Raw genomic sequence first — 20,338 nt, 5'->3', positions numbered from 1 at the left:
TGTACCCAAACAAAATGAAAGTTTTCCCCTACAAATAGAGCTTTCTTTTAGTGGTATTTGATCATCTCTGTGTTCTTTATTTTTTACGCTATAAACAAAAAAAAGAGCAAACATTTTGAAAAAAATACAATATTTTGTACTTTTTGCTATAATAAATATCCCAATTAAAAAAAAAAAAATCTTCATCAGTTTAGGCCGATATATATTCTTCTACATATTTTTGGTAAAAAAAATTGCAATAAGAGTATATTGATTGGTTTGCGCAAAAAATATAGCATCTACAAAATAGGGGACAGATGTATGGCGTTATTATTATTATTATTATATTTTTTTACTACTAATGGCGGTGATCTGCAATTTTTTATTTTTTATTTTTCTATCGGGACATTGTGGCAGACAGATTGGACACTTTTGACACTTTTTTGGGACCATTCACATTTTATACAGTGATCAGAGCTAAAAATTACTGTATAAATGTCACTGGCAGGGAAGGGGTTAACACTAGGGGGCGATCAAGGGGTTAACCGTTTTCCCTAGGTGTGTTCTAACTGTGGGGGGGGGATGTGGCTGACTAGAGGAGGTGAGAGATCCTTGTTCCTACTTGGTAGGAACACACAATCTGTCTCCTCTCCCCTGACAGGACTGGGATTTGTGTGTATACACACACAGATCCCGGTTCTCACTCTTTTACCAGCGATCGCGGGTGCCCGGTGGTCATCGTGCCCTGCGGGCACGTGCATTGGCTTCGGGGACACATTGCGCACCTGCTACAGCGTCTTAAAGAGCCAACGTACAGCTACAACAGCTCGCGCAGCAGTGCCAACCTGCCGCAGTATAACTGCGGCAGCTGGTCGGGAAGGGGTTAAATCCAAGAATCGGGTGTAGTCCTATTGAATCTCGGTGTGCTTTGTGTATTTCTTCTAAATCTGTACAGCGATCACTGCTGCTCTCTCTCCTTGTGTAGGTATAGCTCCCAACTGTCCCTGATTTTGAGCAATGTCCCTCTGTCCCTCACTCCTCCTCATTTGTCCCTCGTTTTGGCCTGATCTATATAGATGTGTATAAAATGCACTTTTTATCTATCAAAAAGCACTAAACCTTTCATCTGATTTCTAAATTGCTGCATTTGTAAATTCCAGAAGCCAATATAAAGGAATAGTAGTGGTAAAAAAGCACTTGTGGGTTTAACCAATCTTGTTTTTTTGTACAATTCTCCTTTTAAGGGGGTGTGGCAAGGGGTGTGTCCTATGCCTGCATACTTTTGGTGATGGGTGTCCCTCATTCCCATCTCAAAAAGTTGGGAGGTATAGCGTAGGATAACTGGTCTTGCCTCTGCCCATCCTGTAGTTTTTGATATGTTTAGGAAAATGTAACCCCATCCTTAGTGAAGAGTCTGCTCCCTGCCAGCATGGTGCAGATGTAGCAACCCCTAGTGTCTATGCTACAAGTGTCAGCGTAGGCAAATTTAACTTATGACTAATGGTAAGTTGTGTGAGTCAAATTGGGTCGGGTTACTACAGGTCAGGCTGGATGGCTATACAAAGGCAGGTTTCTGGAACCTCTCCCTGGATCTAGAACTTTGGAGAAGCTTCTAGAAGTTAGTGGGCGGAGGCTCTGATCAGCATACTTGAGGAGACTTTGCCAATACCCAGGCAGAGGGCCTGGCAAGGTGGTTGGGTCAGTCCTTAAATATGGCGAAGCCACGCCTGCAGGAGAGTCGTGTGGAAGATGGAATGCTGAGGAGGCTGTTGTGGCCTAGGAGGGTCCCCCTAGGTCTAAGGGGGGGGGGGGCTTTGCCGCTAGGCTGGGCTCAGGCTGGCTGTGAAGAACACTTTCAGGGTCCGGTTTGAGAAGTATACTTACCTAAGAGCAAGCGGGGAGCAAGGAGGACAGACAGAGTGAGCATATCCGCGCACCCAGGGATTCACAAGGGGAGAGACTACCACATATAGCAAGCTTTCAATGGACAGTGCTGTGCTTAAACCTTTTGCTATCCCTTACCCTGGGGGATCTTCAGAGCAGCCAGGTGGGTTGGTAGACAAGCAGCCAGGAGGGCTGGTAGTTCCTGCAGGTAGTGAAACTGGGACCAATTCACAAAGCAGAAGAGGTACTCCTGCATGCAGTTTATATAGGGGGACTGAGAGCTCCGAGTCCTCAGGGGACTTTGTCATTGATCTTTTAAGGACAGAGGGTGTTTAGGAAGGAGAACAGTCCAGGATCCTGACTTTGTATAGCGGAATGACGTTGTTGTCTATACCTTGTTTTCAATCAAGTTGGGCATCCCATAACCCCTCTACCCCATCCAAGTTATCACCCCCCAATAAAAACAAGCCCAGGGACTTATTTCTTGAGTGCGGATGTAAGTGAAAAATGCGTATTGCCTGGTTGTGCAGGAATAGAGGAGCCAGTTACCAGCAGGTAGTGCTACACAGATAAAAACCCTTGTGGCGAAGCCGTAGTCTCTCTGTAGAGGTCCAATGCCTACCATTAAGTCAGAGCTAAAGCTCCTAAAACAGGCATGAGCTTTACTGATTGCGTAGTTGTAGGCCTGACTCAGAAGGGGGTCAGACCACTGCAGAGAGGCCACTGCTTCCACTCAGGTAGCAAGGGTTCTTTTACAGCTTGCCAGGCTTTTCTAAAGAAAATCGCCTGTAGAAAAAGTCGCCTGTAAGATTTAGTTTTGAGGCACCTGGACATTATTTAGTGGATTTAAATTGAACATTTAATTTGCGATGCCCAGCCATGACGACCAGCCTGCCCTGGGCACCAAAGGACACGTGGTAGCCGTGGTCCTGCAGGCTTTCCTTAGTGATGTGACATGAGGTTGGAGGAATAGTGGTTTGCAGTAAGCTGAGCGTAGCGCTCAGTTCCAGGAAGTTGTGTTATGTCTAATGCTCGCATCCTGTGTGTGCCCCGGGGGAGGAGGGTTATAGACTGTGGGGCCTGCAGTCAATAGAGCAGAAGGGAGGGGAAGTGTCTTTCCAAACTCAAGAGCCGCAGCAGCAGCAGCAGTGCTGAGAGTGGTCCGCAGCTGGAAGCCCCTGTAGCTGTGAGTGAGTTCCTGCGCTCCTTTTATCCGTCTCCTCCGCTTCCTCTCTCCTGCAACTTCTTATCGCCTGCTTTTCCTATTCCTCTGCGATCTTCCTGCGGCAGATGGGATGACAGGCAGGAGTAGATTCTTCCCACCAGTTATTTATATCCGACTGCCATCTGTGTGCCCAGATCTCTTGTAATGAGGGGAGGCCGGGGGTGCGCTCAGTGCTGCTGACAGCTCCAAGGTGTAAGAACCAGGTATATATATAGAAAGATGGGCATGGGGAGGGAGAAACAGGTATATAAAGAAAGATGGGCATAGGGAGGGAGAACAAGGTATATATAGAAAGATGGGCATGGGGAGGGAGAACCAGGTATATATAGAAAGATGGGCATGGGGAGAAACAGATATATATATAGAAAGATGGGCATGGGGAGGACCAGATATATATAGAAAGATGGGCATGGGGAGGGAGAACCAGGTGTATATATATAGAAAGATGGGCATGGGGAGGGAGGGGGGGGGGGGAACCAGGTATATATAGAAAGATGGGCATGGGGAGAGACACAGGGGGAGAACCAGGTGTGTATATATAGAAAGATGGGCATGGGGAGGGAGGCAAGGGGAGAACCAGGTGTGTATATATAGAAAGATGGGCATGGGGAGGGAGAACCAGGTGTGTGTGTGTGTGTATATATATATATATATATATATATATATATATATATATATATATATATATATATATATATATATATATATATATATATATATATATATATATATATATAGAAAGATGGGCATGGGGAGGGAGGTGGGGGGAGAACCAGGTATATATAGAAAGATGGGCATGGGGAGAGACACAGGGGGAGAACCAGGTGTGTATATATAGAAAGATGGGCATGGGGAGGGAGGCGGGGGGAGAACCAGGTGTATATATAGAAAGATGGGCATGGGGAGGGAGGCGGGGGAGAACCAGGTATATATAGAAAGATGGGCATGGGGAGAGACACAGGGGGAGAACTAGGTGTGTATATATAGAAAGATGGGCATGGGGAGGGAGGCAGGGGGAGAACCAGGTGTATATATAGAAAGATGGGCATGGGGAGGGAAAACCAGGTATATATAGAAAGATGGGCATGGGGAGGGAGGCGGGGGGAGAACCAGGTGTATATGTAGAAAGATGATCATGGGGAGGGAGGCGGGGGGAGAACCAGATATATATATATATATATATATATATATATATATATATATATATATATATATATATATATATATATATATATATATATATATATATATATATACAGAGCTTTTTTTCTCAGAAAATAGGTGCAGGAACTCAACCACGACCCCGTTCAAATTTCACAAACAGTAGGAGGGTCAGGAATGCATTACATACAGAGTGCAGAGCTGTCACTTGTAAACACAGAAACCAGACTTCTGTGTTTACAAGTGATTGTGGTGAGCAGGCACCAAAGGGTCCGAGCCAGAGGTGGTGGAACTGAGTTCCCCCAAGTTCCCCCTGAAAAAAAGCCTTGTGTGTGTGTATGTATGTATATATATATATATATATATATATATATATATATATATATATATATATATATATATATATATAATAAAGATGGGCATGGGGAGGGAGGTGGGGAACCAGGTGTATATATAAAGATGGGCATGGGGAGGGAGGTGGGGAACCGGGTGTATATATAAAGATGGGCATGGGGAGGGAGGTGGGGAACCGGGTGTATATATAAAGATGGGCATGGGGAGGGAGGTGGGGAACCGGGTGTATATATAAAGATGGGCATGGGGAGGGAGGTGGGGAACCGGGTGTATATATAAAGATGGGCATGGGGAGGGAGGTGGGGAACCGGGTGTATATATAAAGATGGGCATGGGGAGGGAGGTGGGGAACCGGGTGTATATATAAAGATGGGCATGTGGGGGGAGAGCACTAGAGCAAGAGGTTTCTTCTGTAGCAACCAGTTGGGTTTCTGTTCTAATTTTATCATCTCCATGAGAAATAGAAAACAAGAGATCCAATCAATTGCTATAGGTACCCGATCCCGCTTTCCTTCATCTTTAAGCCCTCGTTCACACTGGTGCAATTTGTCATGTGACTTGACAGATCCAAATCGCATGACAAGTCGCACCCCATTGCTGGCAATGGAACCGTTCAAATTGCCACGACTCAGAAGAAGGCTCCTGAACATCTTTTTCTGATTTTCATTGCAATTTGCATGGACTTCTGCTAACCAAAGTCAGAAACCCCGATACAATTGGAGGCGCAAATCAGATTGATCTGCAGCTTTGAAATCGCGCTGAAGTACCGCACTTTCAAAGCCACACTGGTGTGAACCAGGGATAAGGCTAGTCTCACACGGGCTTTAGCTTGTATAAGAGCAGTGTGAACAGCATATGCAGAGCTTTCAGCAAGCTTCGTTGAAACTTTTCAGTTCGTTTGTAAATGTTGAACACAGATCCTAATAGGAGTGATTACTGCCACTTTAAGCCAGCTGCTAGCAGGCTTCAGTGAGCTTTCAAAAAGCTTCAATAAGTTCTGAAGTCTGCGAGCAGCTTATTGAAAGTGGCAATCAGCACTGCCATTAGGATCTGTGTAAAAGTTGATCTGTCGCTGGCCCAAACACTGCTGAATCTGGATCACCAGTGGTGGGAGCAACATCCTGTCTACAGAGGAAGCAATTCCATAGGGACAGCTAGGCAGCATCTTGCCAATCCTGCCGCTGGTTATTTGACAAATTTCCAGCAGCGGGATCACCATTTGCATGTCGGGCATCAGCCTAACCATTCTTAAAGTGCAATGGAATGTTAAAAAGTGTTTCACGCTAGTACTTGTAGCACTGCAGCATCCAGATAATAAAAAATCTAGTGGAGCAGGACTAGCAGTCCATTTTTCTGTGTGATTAGGGCAAATTCGAATGTTCTCCATCAATATTCTCTGCAATTTGAATGCATGCTCATGGAAAATAGCACATTATGGCCATTAGATGGCGGTGAGGAGCATACGCTTTTCCAATGATACTCAGCACCATCTAGTGGCCATAATGCAGTATTTTCTCCATTCACACATTCAAAATAGAAAGAATATAGCTTGAGAACGTTTTGGTTTTGCCCTGTCTGCACATAACGAATTTACGTGGAATCTCAATGTTTTTTTCTTTATAACTAAATCCCTATGAGTTAGTTGTGATAGTATGCTGGGAATTGTAGTTGCTGGAGAGTCTCAGGTTACATATGACCACCTTTTTAATTCACCATCATAGTATGCATGGTATGCTGGGAATTGTAGTTGCTGCAGAGTCTCGGGTTACATCCAACCACCTTCATAATTAGCCGCCATATTATGCATGGTGTGCTGGGAATTGTGGTTTATGGAGAGTCTCGGGTTACATACAAAACCACCTATTATGCTATACTATACCTATACCAGTGATGGTGAACCTTGGCACCCCAGATGTTTTGGAACTACATTTCCCATGATGCTCATCTACACTGCAGAGTGCATGGACATCATGGGAAATGTAGTTCCAAAACCTCTGGAGTGTCAAGGTTCGCCATCACTGACCTATATTATGTCCCTGTTGGGGAGATTCACCCTTCTTTTTTTTTTTTGTCATGGTGACCAGTGCCAGCAGTACAGGAAATGTTACATTTGTTATAGTTGTATCAGAACAGGAATAAAAGGGAAATCTTCCAATGCCGACAGCTGCCTAACAGGGGTTTTCCCTTACTTTCATAGGCGTGCGCACAGGGTGTGCCAGCTGTGCCCAGGCATACCCTAATCGCCCTGTGCAGCACAGATTCCCCCCTCAGTCCCCACAGCGCTGCCGACTTCCCTTCTCTCCCGCCAGCTGTTGCTGAGGGGAGGTATTAGGATGTGTGGGGGGAAGGTAAATGTGTTATTTACCGGTCCCTTCCCTTTGTGAATGAACACCGTGAGTGATCGGTAGTGTATGGTTGAGCTTTGGGGTGCACACTCTAATGCAATAGACTATGCACACCTATAGTTACTTTGGAGAGATTTCCACCCACTTCCTGTTGTGTCATGCTTAGGGGACACAAACCGCAAAAAAAAAGAAAGAAAAAGATTGGCTACAAATACCTACATCGGGAGATGTTTTTCTGGCTGCTATTGCTGACCTGTCTCCCTGTAAAAAGCAAGTCTTCTGTTATTCTGGTCAAGTCACAAGGTTTTGGCAAATGAAGGCAGATCTGCATGGTAGACATCTAGTAGAAGGTGGTCAGTGCTGGCTGTCTATGGCCCACATTCACGTATCAGATACGACGGCGTATCTCCAGATACGCCGTCGTATCTCTGAGTGTGAGCCGTCGTATCTTGGCGCCTGATTCAAAGAATCAGATACGCCAGAATTTGTATAAGATACGACCAGCGTAAGTCTCCTACGCCGTCGTATCTTAACTGCATATTTACGCTGGCCGCTAGGGGCGTGTACGCTGATTTACGCCTAGAAATATGTAAATCGGCTAGATACGCCTATTCACGAATGTACGCCCGGCCGTCGCAGTACAGATACGCCGTTTACGTAACGCTTTTTCCGGCGTAAAGTTACCCCTGCTTTATGAGGCGTACCAATGTCGTTTGCGTAAGTCGTTCGCGAATAGGGCTGGGCGTTCACATTTACGTTCACGTCGAAAGCATTGGTTTCTTGTGGGTTAATTTGGAGCATGCGCACTGGGATACTTTCACGGACGGCGCATGCGCCGGTCTTAAAAAGCGTAATTTACGTGGGGTCACAATAAATTTACATAGCAGACGCCCACATCTTCCACATTTAATTTAGGCGGGCTTACGCCGGCCTATTTACGCTACGCCGCCGCAACTTTGCTTTGTGAATACAGAACTTGCCTGTCAAATTTGCGGAGGCGTAACGTAAATAGGATACGTTACGCCCGCACAAAGATGCGCTCTCCTACGTGAATCTGGGCCTATGTATCTCTGTCATCACTAAATGATGGGTGGGCCTATTAATGGCTCAGATTGCTGAGTAGTCATTGGCTAGTGCAGTCCCGGGTACAGGATCCTGTCTCAAGCTTGGTAAGCTGAAATTCGTATGGCGTGCGTAGTTCTCCTACACGTCTGACCATGACTGTTATCTGAAGGTGGCGGAGGCGATAAGCTGGTGTGATGCACATGGTTGCATTTGTACTGAAAATGTAGTCTGTGTGTAATGTGTGTGTTAAGTGATGTAACACCTTCTGAATATTGTCAGTTTGCGGTATGGCCATTACACAACAGAGAGGACACCTCATTACACAACAGTAGCTCTGGTCACATGATTCCTCCAGCATACTGTAACAATTCTGCCAATCAGTCATGCAGTATTTTTTATTAGCATGGCCTTGGGGTCCTTTCACACTGATCAGTTTTTCGCCTTGCCAAATGCGTAAAAAAAAAAATGCATGCCCATTAAAGCGGAGTTCCACCCAAAAGTAGAACTTCTGCTTTAAGGTATCCTGACCTCCTGACATGGCACATTTGGCATGTAATTTTTTTTGGAGGGAGCGGGTACCTAGTTTTTACAGGAACCCGGTGATCTGCCGATATGGTTTCGGCTATCATGAAAGTTCCTGCGCAGGTGCAATCTGATCTGCCGATATGGTTCCGGCTAAGGAGAAAGTTCCTTTAAGGACTGCGCAGGCGCAAACTTGCCGACGGAAATCTCCGAACCTCGGCCGGCATCCAGGGCGACGTGGATTTCGAGGAAAGTGGCCAGTGGGCTCGCTCGGCCTCCTGGCTCTTTTTTTAACATCCTCCAATCCACGGGGATGTTAAAGAATGAGCCTGGATGTCGGGCGAGGTTCGGAGATCTCCGTCGGCAAGTTTGCGCCTGCGCAGTCCTTGAAGGAACTTTCCCGTTAGGGGAACCTTAAGGACAAGTCACCGGCTCCCACTTCCACCTAGGCGACTCCTCCTCTCCTTGCAATCTTCTGGAATGCGTCAAAGGTCCCAGAAGATTGCCCAGCCATTGAAGCGTGACTCATGCATTCAGTGCGGCTGAATTCGGACCTGAAAACAGACCAAAAAAATCTCGTGTTCTCCTACACGTCTGACCATGACTGTTATCATTTGCAAAAAAAATAAAATTACGGAAACTAAGGAAAAGAAAATTCAAAATTTTTGGTCTTTTTTGTTTTGTAGCAACAAAAAAAGCAGTGATTAAATACCACTAAAAGCGCTATCTGTCTAAAAAAATAAAATAAAAAATGTAAAAAATCTTATATGGGTACAGTGCTTCATGACCGTGCAACTGTCATTCAAAGTTTCGACAGCAAGAAAGTGGGGTAAAAGTGGCCGATATTGAAGTGGTTATTAGTCCTGCATGCGTTCTTGGTGTAGGTTTGGTGCAGTAGAAAAGCTTTAAAATGAACGGCGAACGCATCAAACACAAAAAAAAAAACACTTAAAAAATACACCCACGGAAATGTGTCATAAATGTATATGCAGTTTGATTTTATTTCCTTATTTCCCATTAAAATTCTTGGCGCTGTACTGTTTTTTTTTTTTTTTTTTTAAATATGTATATGCGTTTTTGCATCAGAACAGCGTAAAAGCAGCCTTGGGCAAGCACCCTGGACGTTAAAATAACTTTCAAAAAACGCCAGTAGTTTTGCCGTGAGTTTTTTTTTTCCTTTTCTCAATGTTTTTGCAATATCGTTTTATTCGCATTTTTCTGCCAAAAAAAATTGTGTGTGTGTGTGTGTGTGTGTATATATATATATATATATATATATATATATATATATATATATATATACATATATACAATGTGTGTATATATATGTGTGTATATATATATATATATATATATAAACATTATATTCTTTTTTTATGGATCAAAAACATTAAAAGCTGGTAAACCGCGTTTTTGAACGTTTATCAGCGTTTTTTGACGTTGGAGCACTTTTACAGCTCTCAGAACCCACTATTTTTTTTTTTTACAGCCAAAAACAGTTGATAACAGCCATGGACACATAGGCTAACATGCTGGGGTGTTTATTGACTATACAAAAAAACGTCTGAAGCCAAAAGCCAAAAGCAGCAGCTGTAAAAACGTCCAGTGTGCATGAGGCCTTACTCTTGTGGGCTTTTATCGATCTCTCCTCCTAACGTGAGTTTTTCTGCAAAGAAAAACTCTCCAACCAGTGTATTCACCTCCTAAGAAGGGGATTTGAAATCCGTACAGAGCTGCAATAGTTTCCCGATAAACAGGGCAAACTTTTTTTGTTATTACTAAAAACACCTGGCAAGTGAAACGCTAGATTTATATGGAATTCCTGGAAATGTTTTGGTGTATCCCCATTGTTCTCATGATCTAATGCAGAGAGATTTACTGCTGATTTTCTGGTGGGAGAATATTTGCTAAGGAATGTATGATCCAAGTCGTTGAGTTGAGGTATAAAGCAATGTGTGCAGATTCCTTCCACTATCCGGACATGTCTGAATGCGCTGAGTGTCACCATGCATGCCGGTAGAGGTGTCCCCAGGGGCAGGGGGCAGGTACAGGCCCGTTCCCTTGGAAGATGGCCTTTCTTCTGACCCTGCACAGATCTGTAGAGGGGAACACAGAAACCGCGCAGGAAATAGCAGAAGCCACAGGGTGACAGGAAATTGCAGAGGTGATAAACTCCAACCCTTCACACCCTTCCGCACACACCACCCCAATGACTACAGGGTGCCTGGGATGTGGATGTACTACAGAGAATGCATGTTTATACCCAGAGATCTCATTAATGTGAACCTACAATGTCTTCTCCATTCTTTGTATTAAAAGAAAAATTTAAATAAAAAATCCATATCCTAATGGTCCGAACCTACTACTACTTGTCTACTATGATCACATATACTGAGTGCTTTGCTCTCAGGTTCTATCACCTTCTTCCTTTGGAACACAATCTCACAATAAAACATTAATGGTACCAGCACACACGTCGTCACTTTCCACAAGCACCCGATGAACACCTCTCTATCTAATTATTCCATTCCATGAATGGGTTCATGTTTGCTAATACAAGTCTAATGTAATTTAGTCTAAGTGACTGCAACTGTTTGAATCCAGGGTTTGATAGAACTTGGTGTAAGTATGTTATGCCGTATCTAGCCCATACCACCGCGTCGGGAATCCGTGTGAGTTCTGGCATATGGCTGTTAAGCCACAGTGGGGTATGAGAATAAAATTTCCCAACATTCTGTTTTTTAACCACTTAAGACCCGGACCTTTAGGCAGGTCAAGGACCTGGTCAGTTTTTTGCGATTCGGCACTGCGTCGCTTTAACTGACAATTGCGCGGTCGTGCGAAGTGGCTCCCAAACAAAATTTGCGACCTTTTTTCCCCCCACGAATAGAGCTTTCTTTTGGTGGTATTTGATCACTTCTGCGGTTTTTATTTTTTGCGCTATAAACAAAAAATAGAGCGACAATTTTAAAAAAAATTCAATATTTTTTACTTTTTGCTATAATAAATATCCCCCAAAATTTTCCTCAGTTTAGGCCGATATGTATTCTTCTACCTATTTTTGGTAAAAAAAAATCGCAATAAACGTTTATCGATTGGTTTGCGCAAAATTTTAAGCATTTACAAAATAGGGGATAGTTTTATTGCATTTTTATAAAAAAAAAATTTTTTTACTACTAATGGCGGCGATCAGCAATTTTTTTGTGACTGCGATATTATGGTGGACACATCGGACAATTTTGACACATTTTTGGGACCATTGTCATTCTCACAGCAAAAAATGCATTAAAAATGCGGGTCCCGCGGCCACGGAGCTTTGGACCAGGTCGCGTGCCCGCGACCCATGGCTGGGCACTTAAAGCGGGGGTTCACCCTGTTAAAAATTTTTTTTATTAGACCATTACATTCGGCATCGTAGCGCGAGCTACGGTATGCCGGTCTTACATTTTTTATCCCGGTACTCACTGTGCTATGGCTCATTGAAGATTCCGGGGAATGGGCGTTCCTATGGTGAGAGAAGGTGATTGACGGCCGGCCCTGGCACGTCACGCTTCTCCGGAAATAGCCGAAATAGGCTTGGCTCTTCACGGCGCCTGCGCATAGCCTGTGCGCAGGCGCCGTGAAGAGCCGAGACCTACTCCGGCTGTCTTCGGGGAGCGTGACGTGCCAGAGCCGGCCGTCAATCATCCTCCCTCTCCATAGGCACGCCCATTCCCCGCGGGAGTCGGATTCTTCAATCATCGATAGCACAGTGAGTACGGGGATTAAAAATTTAAGACCGGCATACCGTAGCTCGCGCTACGATGCCGAATGTAATGGTCTAATGATGTGAAGGAGGGTGAACCACCGCTTTAAAGAGGACGTACAGGTACGTGCTTGTGCCCAGCCGTGCCATTCTGCCGACGTATATCTGCAGGAGGCGGTCCTTAAGTGGTTAAGGGATATTTCCCATATTTGTTGGTGATGCAATATCATTCTTGAGTTGTGCCTTAAGGCCTGCTTATTTGGTTGTTTACCATGAAGGATAGCCTGTAGGGGCGTGTGTGTCGGGTGCCCGGGTTTATCGCAAACTAAAGACCTATAACATTGGAGTTCCGAGGTATTGAAGTGGTATAGGTGAGAGAGCTATGAGGCCAGGTAATAGTCATAGAGATCTGGTAGGGAAGCGCCACCCATGTCCCTTGGGTTATTTAAAATGTGCCACACTAGCTTGTGTCTGCCAGTCCCCCAAACGAATGAATTGAGAATAGCTTCCATTTGTTTGAATATTTTTAAGGGTATGTATAAAGGGGCACGCCCCGACTCACGGGCGCTTTACAGCTACGAGCTTACAGAGCTTCTGCGGAAGAGACGAGCGGCCATGGGATCTCCCCGGCTGACTTCAGAGGGAGATCACGGCCCCTCCTGCAGAAGACATATATCGGAGCTGTAAATCGGCCAGCGAGTCACGTGACCAGCCTGAAGACAGCTCAAATTTGGTATTTAGAACGCTTGTTTTTGTACTATGCCAGCCTCTAATAGAGGGGTTGGCAGTGACAATTTTAGTTTTTTACAATATCGGTGGGGGGGGGGGGGGTCTGGGCCAGAGAAAGACGCAGAGAGGGAGATGACAGGCAGGAAGAAGGGGGTGAGGGGGGAGAGAGGAGAGCAGAGGGGGCAGCAGCATATGATGCAGGGACGTACTCTGACCACGGTGATCAGGGCTGAGCAGCCGTGGTTTTCGTGGTCAGTATAGAGAGGGGGATACAGGAAGTGGCAGGTTCAGGGAGGTTTTTTTTTTTTTTTACAGTTTAGATGGGGGCAGATTACACAGCACAAACACCTTGCTGTGTAATCTGCTTTAAGGGACCAGGATCTGTATATTTTTTGGGGGTTAACAAACACTTTAAGCTTTGACAATAAAACCTGGGAGCCGATTGATTACCATGCAGAACTGCACCAGACTCTGTGTGCACCAGTTTTAGTAAATCTCCTCCAATGTGTGCTAAATTACATTAGACTTGTACTAGCAAACATGAACCCATTCATGGAATGGAATAATTAGATAGAGAGGTGTTCATCGGGTGCTTGTGGAAAGTGAAGACGTGTGTCCTGGTACCATTAATGTTTTATTGTGAGATTGTATTCCAAAGGAAGAAGGTGATAGAACTGAAACTGAGAGCAAAGCACTCAGTATATGTGATCATAGCTGACAACCAAGATGATTACACAAGTAGTAGTAGGTTTGGACCATTAGGATATGGATTTTTCTTTTATTACATTTTTCTTTCTTGTTTTAGTACAAAGAATGGAGAAGACATCGTACGTAGGGTGACCACCTTTCCAAACTGCCATTCAGGGGAGAGAAGCCACACTACACCAATATAAGACTGCACCAAGATATAGGACCACAACCCATTCCTCCAGCCTGAGAGAACCAAGATAAGAGTAGAGAGAAGCCACACTACACCACTACACGTGTCTCTATTGGTGTGGTGTGGCTTCTTTCCCTCAGGCTGGAGTGATGCGTTGTAGTCTTGTATTGGTGTAGTGTGGCTTTTCTCTCCTCTTCTCCTGGTTCTTTTTCCCTCAGAGTGGAGAGATAAGTTGTGGTCTCGTATAGGTGCAACCTTTTATTGGGGTAGTGTGGCTTGTTTCTAATCTTTCCATGACTCTTTCTTGGGCTGGGGTAATGGTATTTATTTTATATTGGTGTAGTGTGGCTACTCGTGTCTCTTCTCTCGATTCTCTTTCTTGGGCTGGAGTGATGGGTTGTAGTCTCATTATGGTGCAGTCTTATATTGGTGTAGTGTGGCTTCTCTCTCCTCTTGATTCTCTCTCTCGGGCCGTAGTGATGGGTTGTGGTCTTATATTGGTGTAGTGTGGCTTCTCTCGACTCTTATCTTGGTTCTCTCAGGCTGGGGGAATGGGTTGTGGTCCTATATCTTGGTGCAGTCTTATATTGGTGTAGTATGGCTTCTCTCTCCTCTTCATTCTCTCTCTCGGGCCGTAGTGATGGTTTGTGGTCTTATATTGGTGTAGTGTGGCTTCTCTCGACTCTTCTCTTGATTCTTTTTCTCTCAGGCTGAAGTGATGGATTGTCGTCTCATATTAGTGCAATCTTTTATATTGGTGTAGTGTGGCTTTTCTCTTTCGTGGGCTGGAGTGATGGGTTGTGGTCTCATATTGGTGCAGTCATATATTGGGTTAACGTGGATTCTCTCTCCTCTTCTCTTGGTTCTCTCTCTCAGGCTGGAGACATGGGTTGTAGTCTCATATGGGTGAAATATTACATTGGTGTAGTGTGGTTCTCACTTATCTTTTCTTGGTTCGCTCTATCAAGGTGGAGTGATGAGTTTTGGTCTCATTATAGTGCAGTGTTTATATTGGTGTAGTGTGGCTTCTCTCTCCTCTTGGTTCTGTCTCTCGGGCCGTAGTGATGGGTTGTGGTCTTGGTGTAATGTGGCTTCTCTCTACTCTTCTCTTGGTTCTCTCAGGCTGGAGGAATGGGTTGTGGTCCTATATCTTGGTGCAGTTTTATATTGGTGTAGTGTGGCTTCTTTCTCCTCTTGATTCTCTCTCTCGGGCCGTAGTGATGGGTTGTGGTCTTATATTGGTGTAGTGTGGCTTCTCTCTCCTCTTGGTTCTGTCTCTTGGGCCGTAGTGATGGGTTGTGGTCTTGGTGTAATGTGGCTTCTCTCTACTCTTCTCTTGGTTCTCTCAGGCTGGAGGAATGGGTTGTGGTCCTATATCTTGGTGCAGTCTTATATTGGTGTAGTGTGGCTTCTCTCTCATCTTGGTTCTCACTCTCGGGCCGTAGTGATGGGTTGTGGTCCTATATCTTGGTGCAGTCTTATATTGGTGTAATGTGGCTTCTCTCTTCTCTTGGTTCTCACTCTCGGGCCGTAGTGATGGGTTGTGGTCCTATATTGGTGGAGTGCGACTTCTCTCTCCTCTTCTCTTGGTTCTCTATCTCTCAGGCTGTAGTGATGGGTTGTGGTCCTATATCTTGGTGCAGTCTTATATTGGTGTAATGTGGCTTCTCTCTCATCTTGGTTCTCACTCTCGGGCCGTAGTGATGGGTTGTGGTCTTATATTGGTGTAATGTGGCTTCTCTCTCCTCTTGGTTCTTACTCTCGGGCAGTAGTGATGGGTTGTGGTCTTATATTTGTGTAATGTGGCTTCTCTCTCCTCTTGGTTCTCACTTTCGGGCCGTAGTGATGGGTTGTGGTCCTATATTGGTGTAGTGTGGCTTCTGTCTCCTCTTGATTTTCTCTCTAGGGCCGTAGTGATGGGTTGTGGTCCTATATCTTGGTGCAGTCTTATATTGTTGTAGTGTGGCTTCTCTCTTATCTTGGTTCTCACTCTCGGGCCATAGTGATGGGTTGTGGTCCTATATTGGTGTAGTGCGACTTCTCTCTCCTCTTCTCTTGGTTCTCTATCTCTCAGGCTGGAGGGATGGGTTGTGGTCCTACATATTGGTGCAAGTCTTAGATTGGTGTAGTGTGGCTTCTTTCGACTCTTCTCTTGGTTTTCTCTCAGGCTGAAGTGATGGATTGTCGTCTCATATTGGTGTAGTGTAGTGTGTCTTCTTCAGGTGAAGGATATCTTCAAATTCTTCCTCTTCTATCTTTACAGATGAGAATAAAATAAACCTGAACCACCCAGGAGCAGCCATCCAGCCAGAGATGTTTCAAGCTAAAATTCCAACCACGAGTGCCGCAGGCCATGTAAGTTCAGCTCGGTGACTAAGGCTCTGTAGATGTCTTTTTGTGGCTAAGTGGAAATTCCGAATCCTGGAAAAGTCAGCTCACAATGACAGCACTGTTCTGTCACTGTTTATGGACTCTTATGGGAATGTAACGTTTACACATCAGAGAGAATACGTCATGGACGGCAGATGTCACACACAGGCCTTGGCCAGTGAATACATTAGTTATGGGCAGAAACGGAGTTAAAGGAAACTTGTTACTAACATTTTTGTGGGTTGACTGATTCTTTTGGAAAATGCTAGTTCCCTGGCTTAATACATTCGGAGTCATCGATCTGAACCAGTGTGACCATGAGAAAAGTTTGGAGAGAAGTCAATTTGCATATTAATTTCCGGTCAGGAAATGCAAAGTATATAAGCACAGCAGTATCTGTTTCCATCTTTCTCACATGACAGGCCAACTTTAAAGGGTGTCTAGGAAAAAAAGGAATTCCTTGCATGCTTGTGAGCAATGGCCCCCCAGACTGCCCTATGTCTAGTCCGGCTATGCAACCAAGGCACCATAATGAAGGATCAGACATATATAGCTGGATTCAGGTAGGGCGGCACATCTTTCAGGCGGCGTAGCGTATCGTATTTACGCTACGCCGCCTTAAGTCAGAGAGGCAAGTGCTGTATTCACAAAGCACTTGCCTCCTAAGTTACGGCGGCGTAGCGTAAATGTAGCCGGCGTAAGCGCGCCTAATTCAAATGAGGATGAGGGGGGTGTGTTTTATGTAAATGGGTGGTGAACCGACGTGATTGAAGTTTTTTTACGAACGGCGCATGCGTCGTCTGTGTACATATCCCAGTGTGCATTGCTCCAAAGTACGCCGCAAGGACGTATTGGTTTCGACGTGAACGTAAATTACGTCCAGCCCCATTCATGGACGACTTACGCAAACGACGTAAAATTTTCAAATTTCGACGCGGGAACGATGGCCATACTTAACATTGACTAGTCCAGCTATTTGTTGGACTAACTTTACGCCGGAAAAAGCCGTACGTAAACGACGTAAAAAAAATGCGCCGGGCGCACATACGTTTCTGAATCGGCGTATCGAGTCATTTGCATATTCTACGCCGAACTCAACGGAAGCGCCACCTAGCGGCCAGCGTAAATATTGCACCATAAGATACGACGGCGTAGGAGACTTACGCCGCTCGTATCTTAGCCTAATTTTAAGCGTATCTGGTTTCTAGAATCCGCTTAAATTTAGGACGGCGTAGATTCAGAGTTACGACGGCGTATCTACTGATACGCTGGCGTAAAGCTACCTGAATCCAGCTATTAGAAAGAAAATCTGTCCGTAATACAATTAAATGTTGTTCTCCAATAATGATCGGTCTGATCGACATTTGCTTACCCCCCTCTACGCCGGATCTCAACATGTAGACAAATGGCAACATATACCACTGTGATTGGTCAATCATGCCATATGCTGCACAATAACGGTATCTGCTAATAATTAAAGCAACTCTTGTCAGCAGTTTTCTCCCACAAAGGAAGATCAAATATACTTATCGCTCCAGCAGCTGCTGACTTGCTCTCTTGAAGAGCCACAGCTCCTAAATATTCATATGCAGCCTTTCTCAAGCTTAACATGGAGGATCCCTTGAAATAAATTTTAGGTCTAGGATTTCAGATTGGTAAATACTCTTCATTATCTTTTGCAAAAAAATTAAGGTGACGGTTGCTTTAATTAGAGGTAGGATTAGGTTGGCTGTAAATTTGGCCATACACATAGAAATCTTTGGGATCACATGAATAACTCACTATTTTTGGATGGCCACTTGCAACTCCAGCCAAAACATGGAAAATCTGATAATAACTGGACTGCGTGATGGGGTTCCTGTTTTTTCAAAGTTATTCTTTTAGCTATTTCGGTCTGTATAAATCAATCATAGTAGTGACATACGAGCCGGTGGAAGGGAACCTACTTGCTGTTCCTGCAATCGCTTTCGATCATATGAAGAAGTGAATGCTGGTTAAAATTGGCTGAAAATTGCGTGTGTAAAACTAAATCTAGAAGATAATTTAACACTACCCCTTTTCAGAGGGTGAGAGTGTTGCTGTTTAAAGATGACTACATTGCCCCATAGATACAGTAGAGGACTGAGTGTAGCCACCGTAAGACAGGAAGTGTGTTATTAGTGGGATCATCATGTGACTGTTAGAGAAAATTCTAAAAAAGTAAGTCAGCCACCACATAAAGCAATAACAGCTTTTAAGGTGAGGGGGACAATATTATTTTTACAAATAAAGAACAGTATGTTTCCTTACAAAGAACATTAGGTTTGCTGTTTCGTGCCTCTAGTCATGTGATCACATCCCAGCTCAGAGAAACTTTTTGGCAAATCCTTTCCAGGTCCTCACCAGCGCAGCTGACATGCAAAATTCTAAATAGCGGACTGTAACATAGAGATTCCTTCCCGAGCCTGGAAACAGGAAACGCGTCGAATACTTCTTATCTAACTAGCTTTGTTCCTCTTTCAGGATTCGGCCTGTAGTCCTGCAGCAAGTGTGGTTCAGAGGTCAAAGGTGAGCACACACATTCCTCTTGTGTTCCTTTTCTGTATTTATTCTCATTTAGCAAAAAATGAAATCTGTAATGCACTACAGGGACTGTCTAGGACTATTACACTAGTAATAATGTAGTAATTGCTCTTCGGGAATAATGGGACCAGCTAGCCCCTTCCTCATCAATGCTTGTCTTTGGTAACATTAAAGCTGAAGTGTAGGTTGTAAATTTTTACATGGTTACATTGTTCCAACTTAGACCAAGGTAGCCAGTGTGTGTGTGTTTATATATACGGTATATATAATGTGTAGCACTAACCCCTAAGGAGCTGCTGGTTTGTTTTGGGTGGCATAGCGTACCTGGACAGGCCTCTCCCACTGACCTGGCAGCCAGAGTATCACTCGGAACTTGGAGGAAAAGGTCTCTGCCACAGACCCTCCTTAGGATTGAGGTTAACGGAGGTAATCCTCCTTAAAAGACTTTGGCCTGGATCTCCTTTAGGTAGTTTACAGGTGACAGACTGACAGGTGACCAACGTCCATCCTCTCAGTATTCGGTTCCCTTGATCCCCGGTGGATTGTCAAGACCCTATTGGATTGCCAGCCTTTCTTGGCTCTCCTCAGATGGACTCCCCACTGAACAGCTATCTCGCTCGGGATCTTCTCAGGATTGGGGACCCAGTCGATTACTGGGGCCCCGCCACAGCTTTAAATGTTCCGCACCAACATGGTCCCGGGAACCAGGAACACCGCGTGGCACGTGCACTCCGGCCTGGTAGGCCACTTCGCCGGGGCACTGTGATGCAGTCACCCTAAAGGTGGGTGCCGCACTCGAAGAAGAAGACCCAGACCAGTGGCGTCCGTTTCATAAATACCCTTCCCCAGCATGCACAGCAAGGAGAAACCCTCCTGATAGGCTGCTAGGGAAAAGCACCCAAACCTCGACTCCACTGCTGCCACCTATCGTCCTGGGGTGGGAACAGCACCCCAAGAGAAACAGACTAAGCCCACAGCACAGCCAAGCTGAGACAGAGACCCAATTTGAATAGATTAACTGGATCAGAGCTAACTAGCTCTCTGATCCCCCACTAAATTTACCAAAGCACCAGTACTTGGAAGTAACCAGGCGCTACATATATATATATATATATATATATATATATATATATATATATATATATATATATATATATATATATATATATATATATATATATATATATATATATATATATATATATATATATATATATATATATATACACACATACACAAACCATACCCGTGAGATCCCCCTGGAAGCTGGGAGTCACTGTAATAGGCACCGCATCACTCCAGTGATCTCCACTAGGTTTTGAGTCCCATGCCAAGCAGCTGCCTGCTGAACACAGGTGTTCGCTTGTTCGCTCAGCAGAGGTGCCATTCAGAGAACGCTTTGCATTTACTCAACGGATGAAAACGTTGTCTGATTGGATGAGGTGTAGAGGTGGGGCATCGACATCACAGTCTTCACCTCGTTCAATCAGATAAAGCTTTGCAGGTATAGTCCTGGT

At 44.7% G+C, this 20,338-nt stretch overlaps 1 protein-coding gene across 4 annotated transcripts in view; it reads left to right on the top strand.

Annotated features, from left to right (window-relative positions):
- LIMD2 (LIM domain containing 2) overlaps positions 1 to 20,338 on the top strand; it is a 52,228-nt gene that overhangs the window by 27,309 nt on the left and 4,581 nt on the right. For 2 of the 4 annotated variants that reach the window (XM_040331646.1, XM_040331644.1), the window contains exons 2-3: positions 16,153 to 16,244; positions 18,762 to 18,806. In XM_040331646.1, the coding sequence (XP_040187580.1) occupies positions 16,203 to 16,244; positions 18,762 to 18,806 (87 nt within the window). In that variant the 5' untranslated portion in view covers positions 16,153 to 16,202. Of the gene's footprint in view, positions 1 to 2,950; positions 3,054 to 16,152; positions 16,245 to 18,761; positions 18,807 to 20,338 lie in introns of those variants that run through there. The other 2 variants (XM_040331645.1, XM_040331647.1) reach the window with 2 other exon arrangements.

Source organism: Rana temporaria, chromosome 12 (assembly GCF_905171775.1).
Source record: "Rana temporaria chromosome 12, aRanTem1.1, whole genome shotgun sequence".
In the NCBI taxonomy this organism is placed as follows: Eukaryota; Metazoa; Chordata; class Amphibia; order Anura; family Ranidae; genus Rana; species Rana temporaria.
Note: the sequence above shows the minus strand (reverse complement) of the source record. Positions and strands in the feature narration are given on the sequence as shown.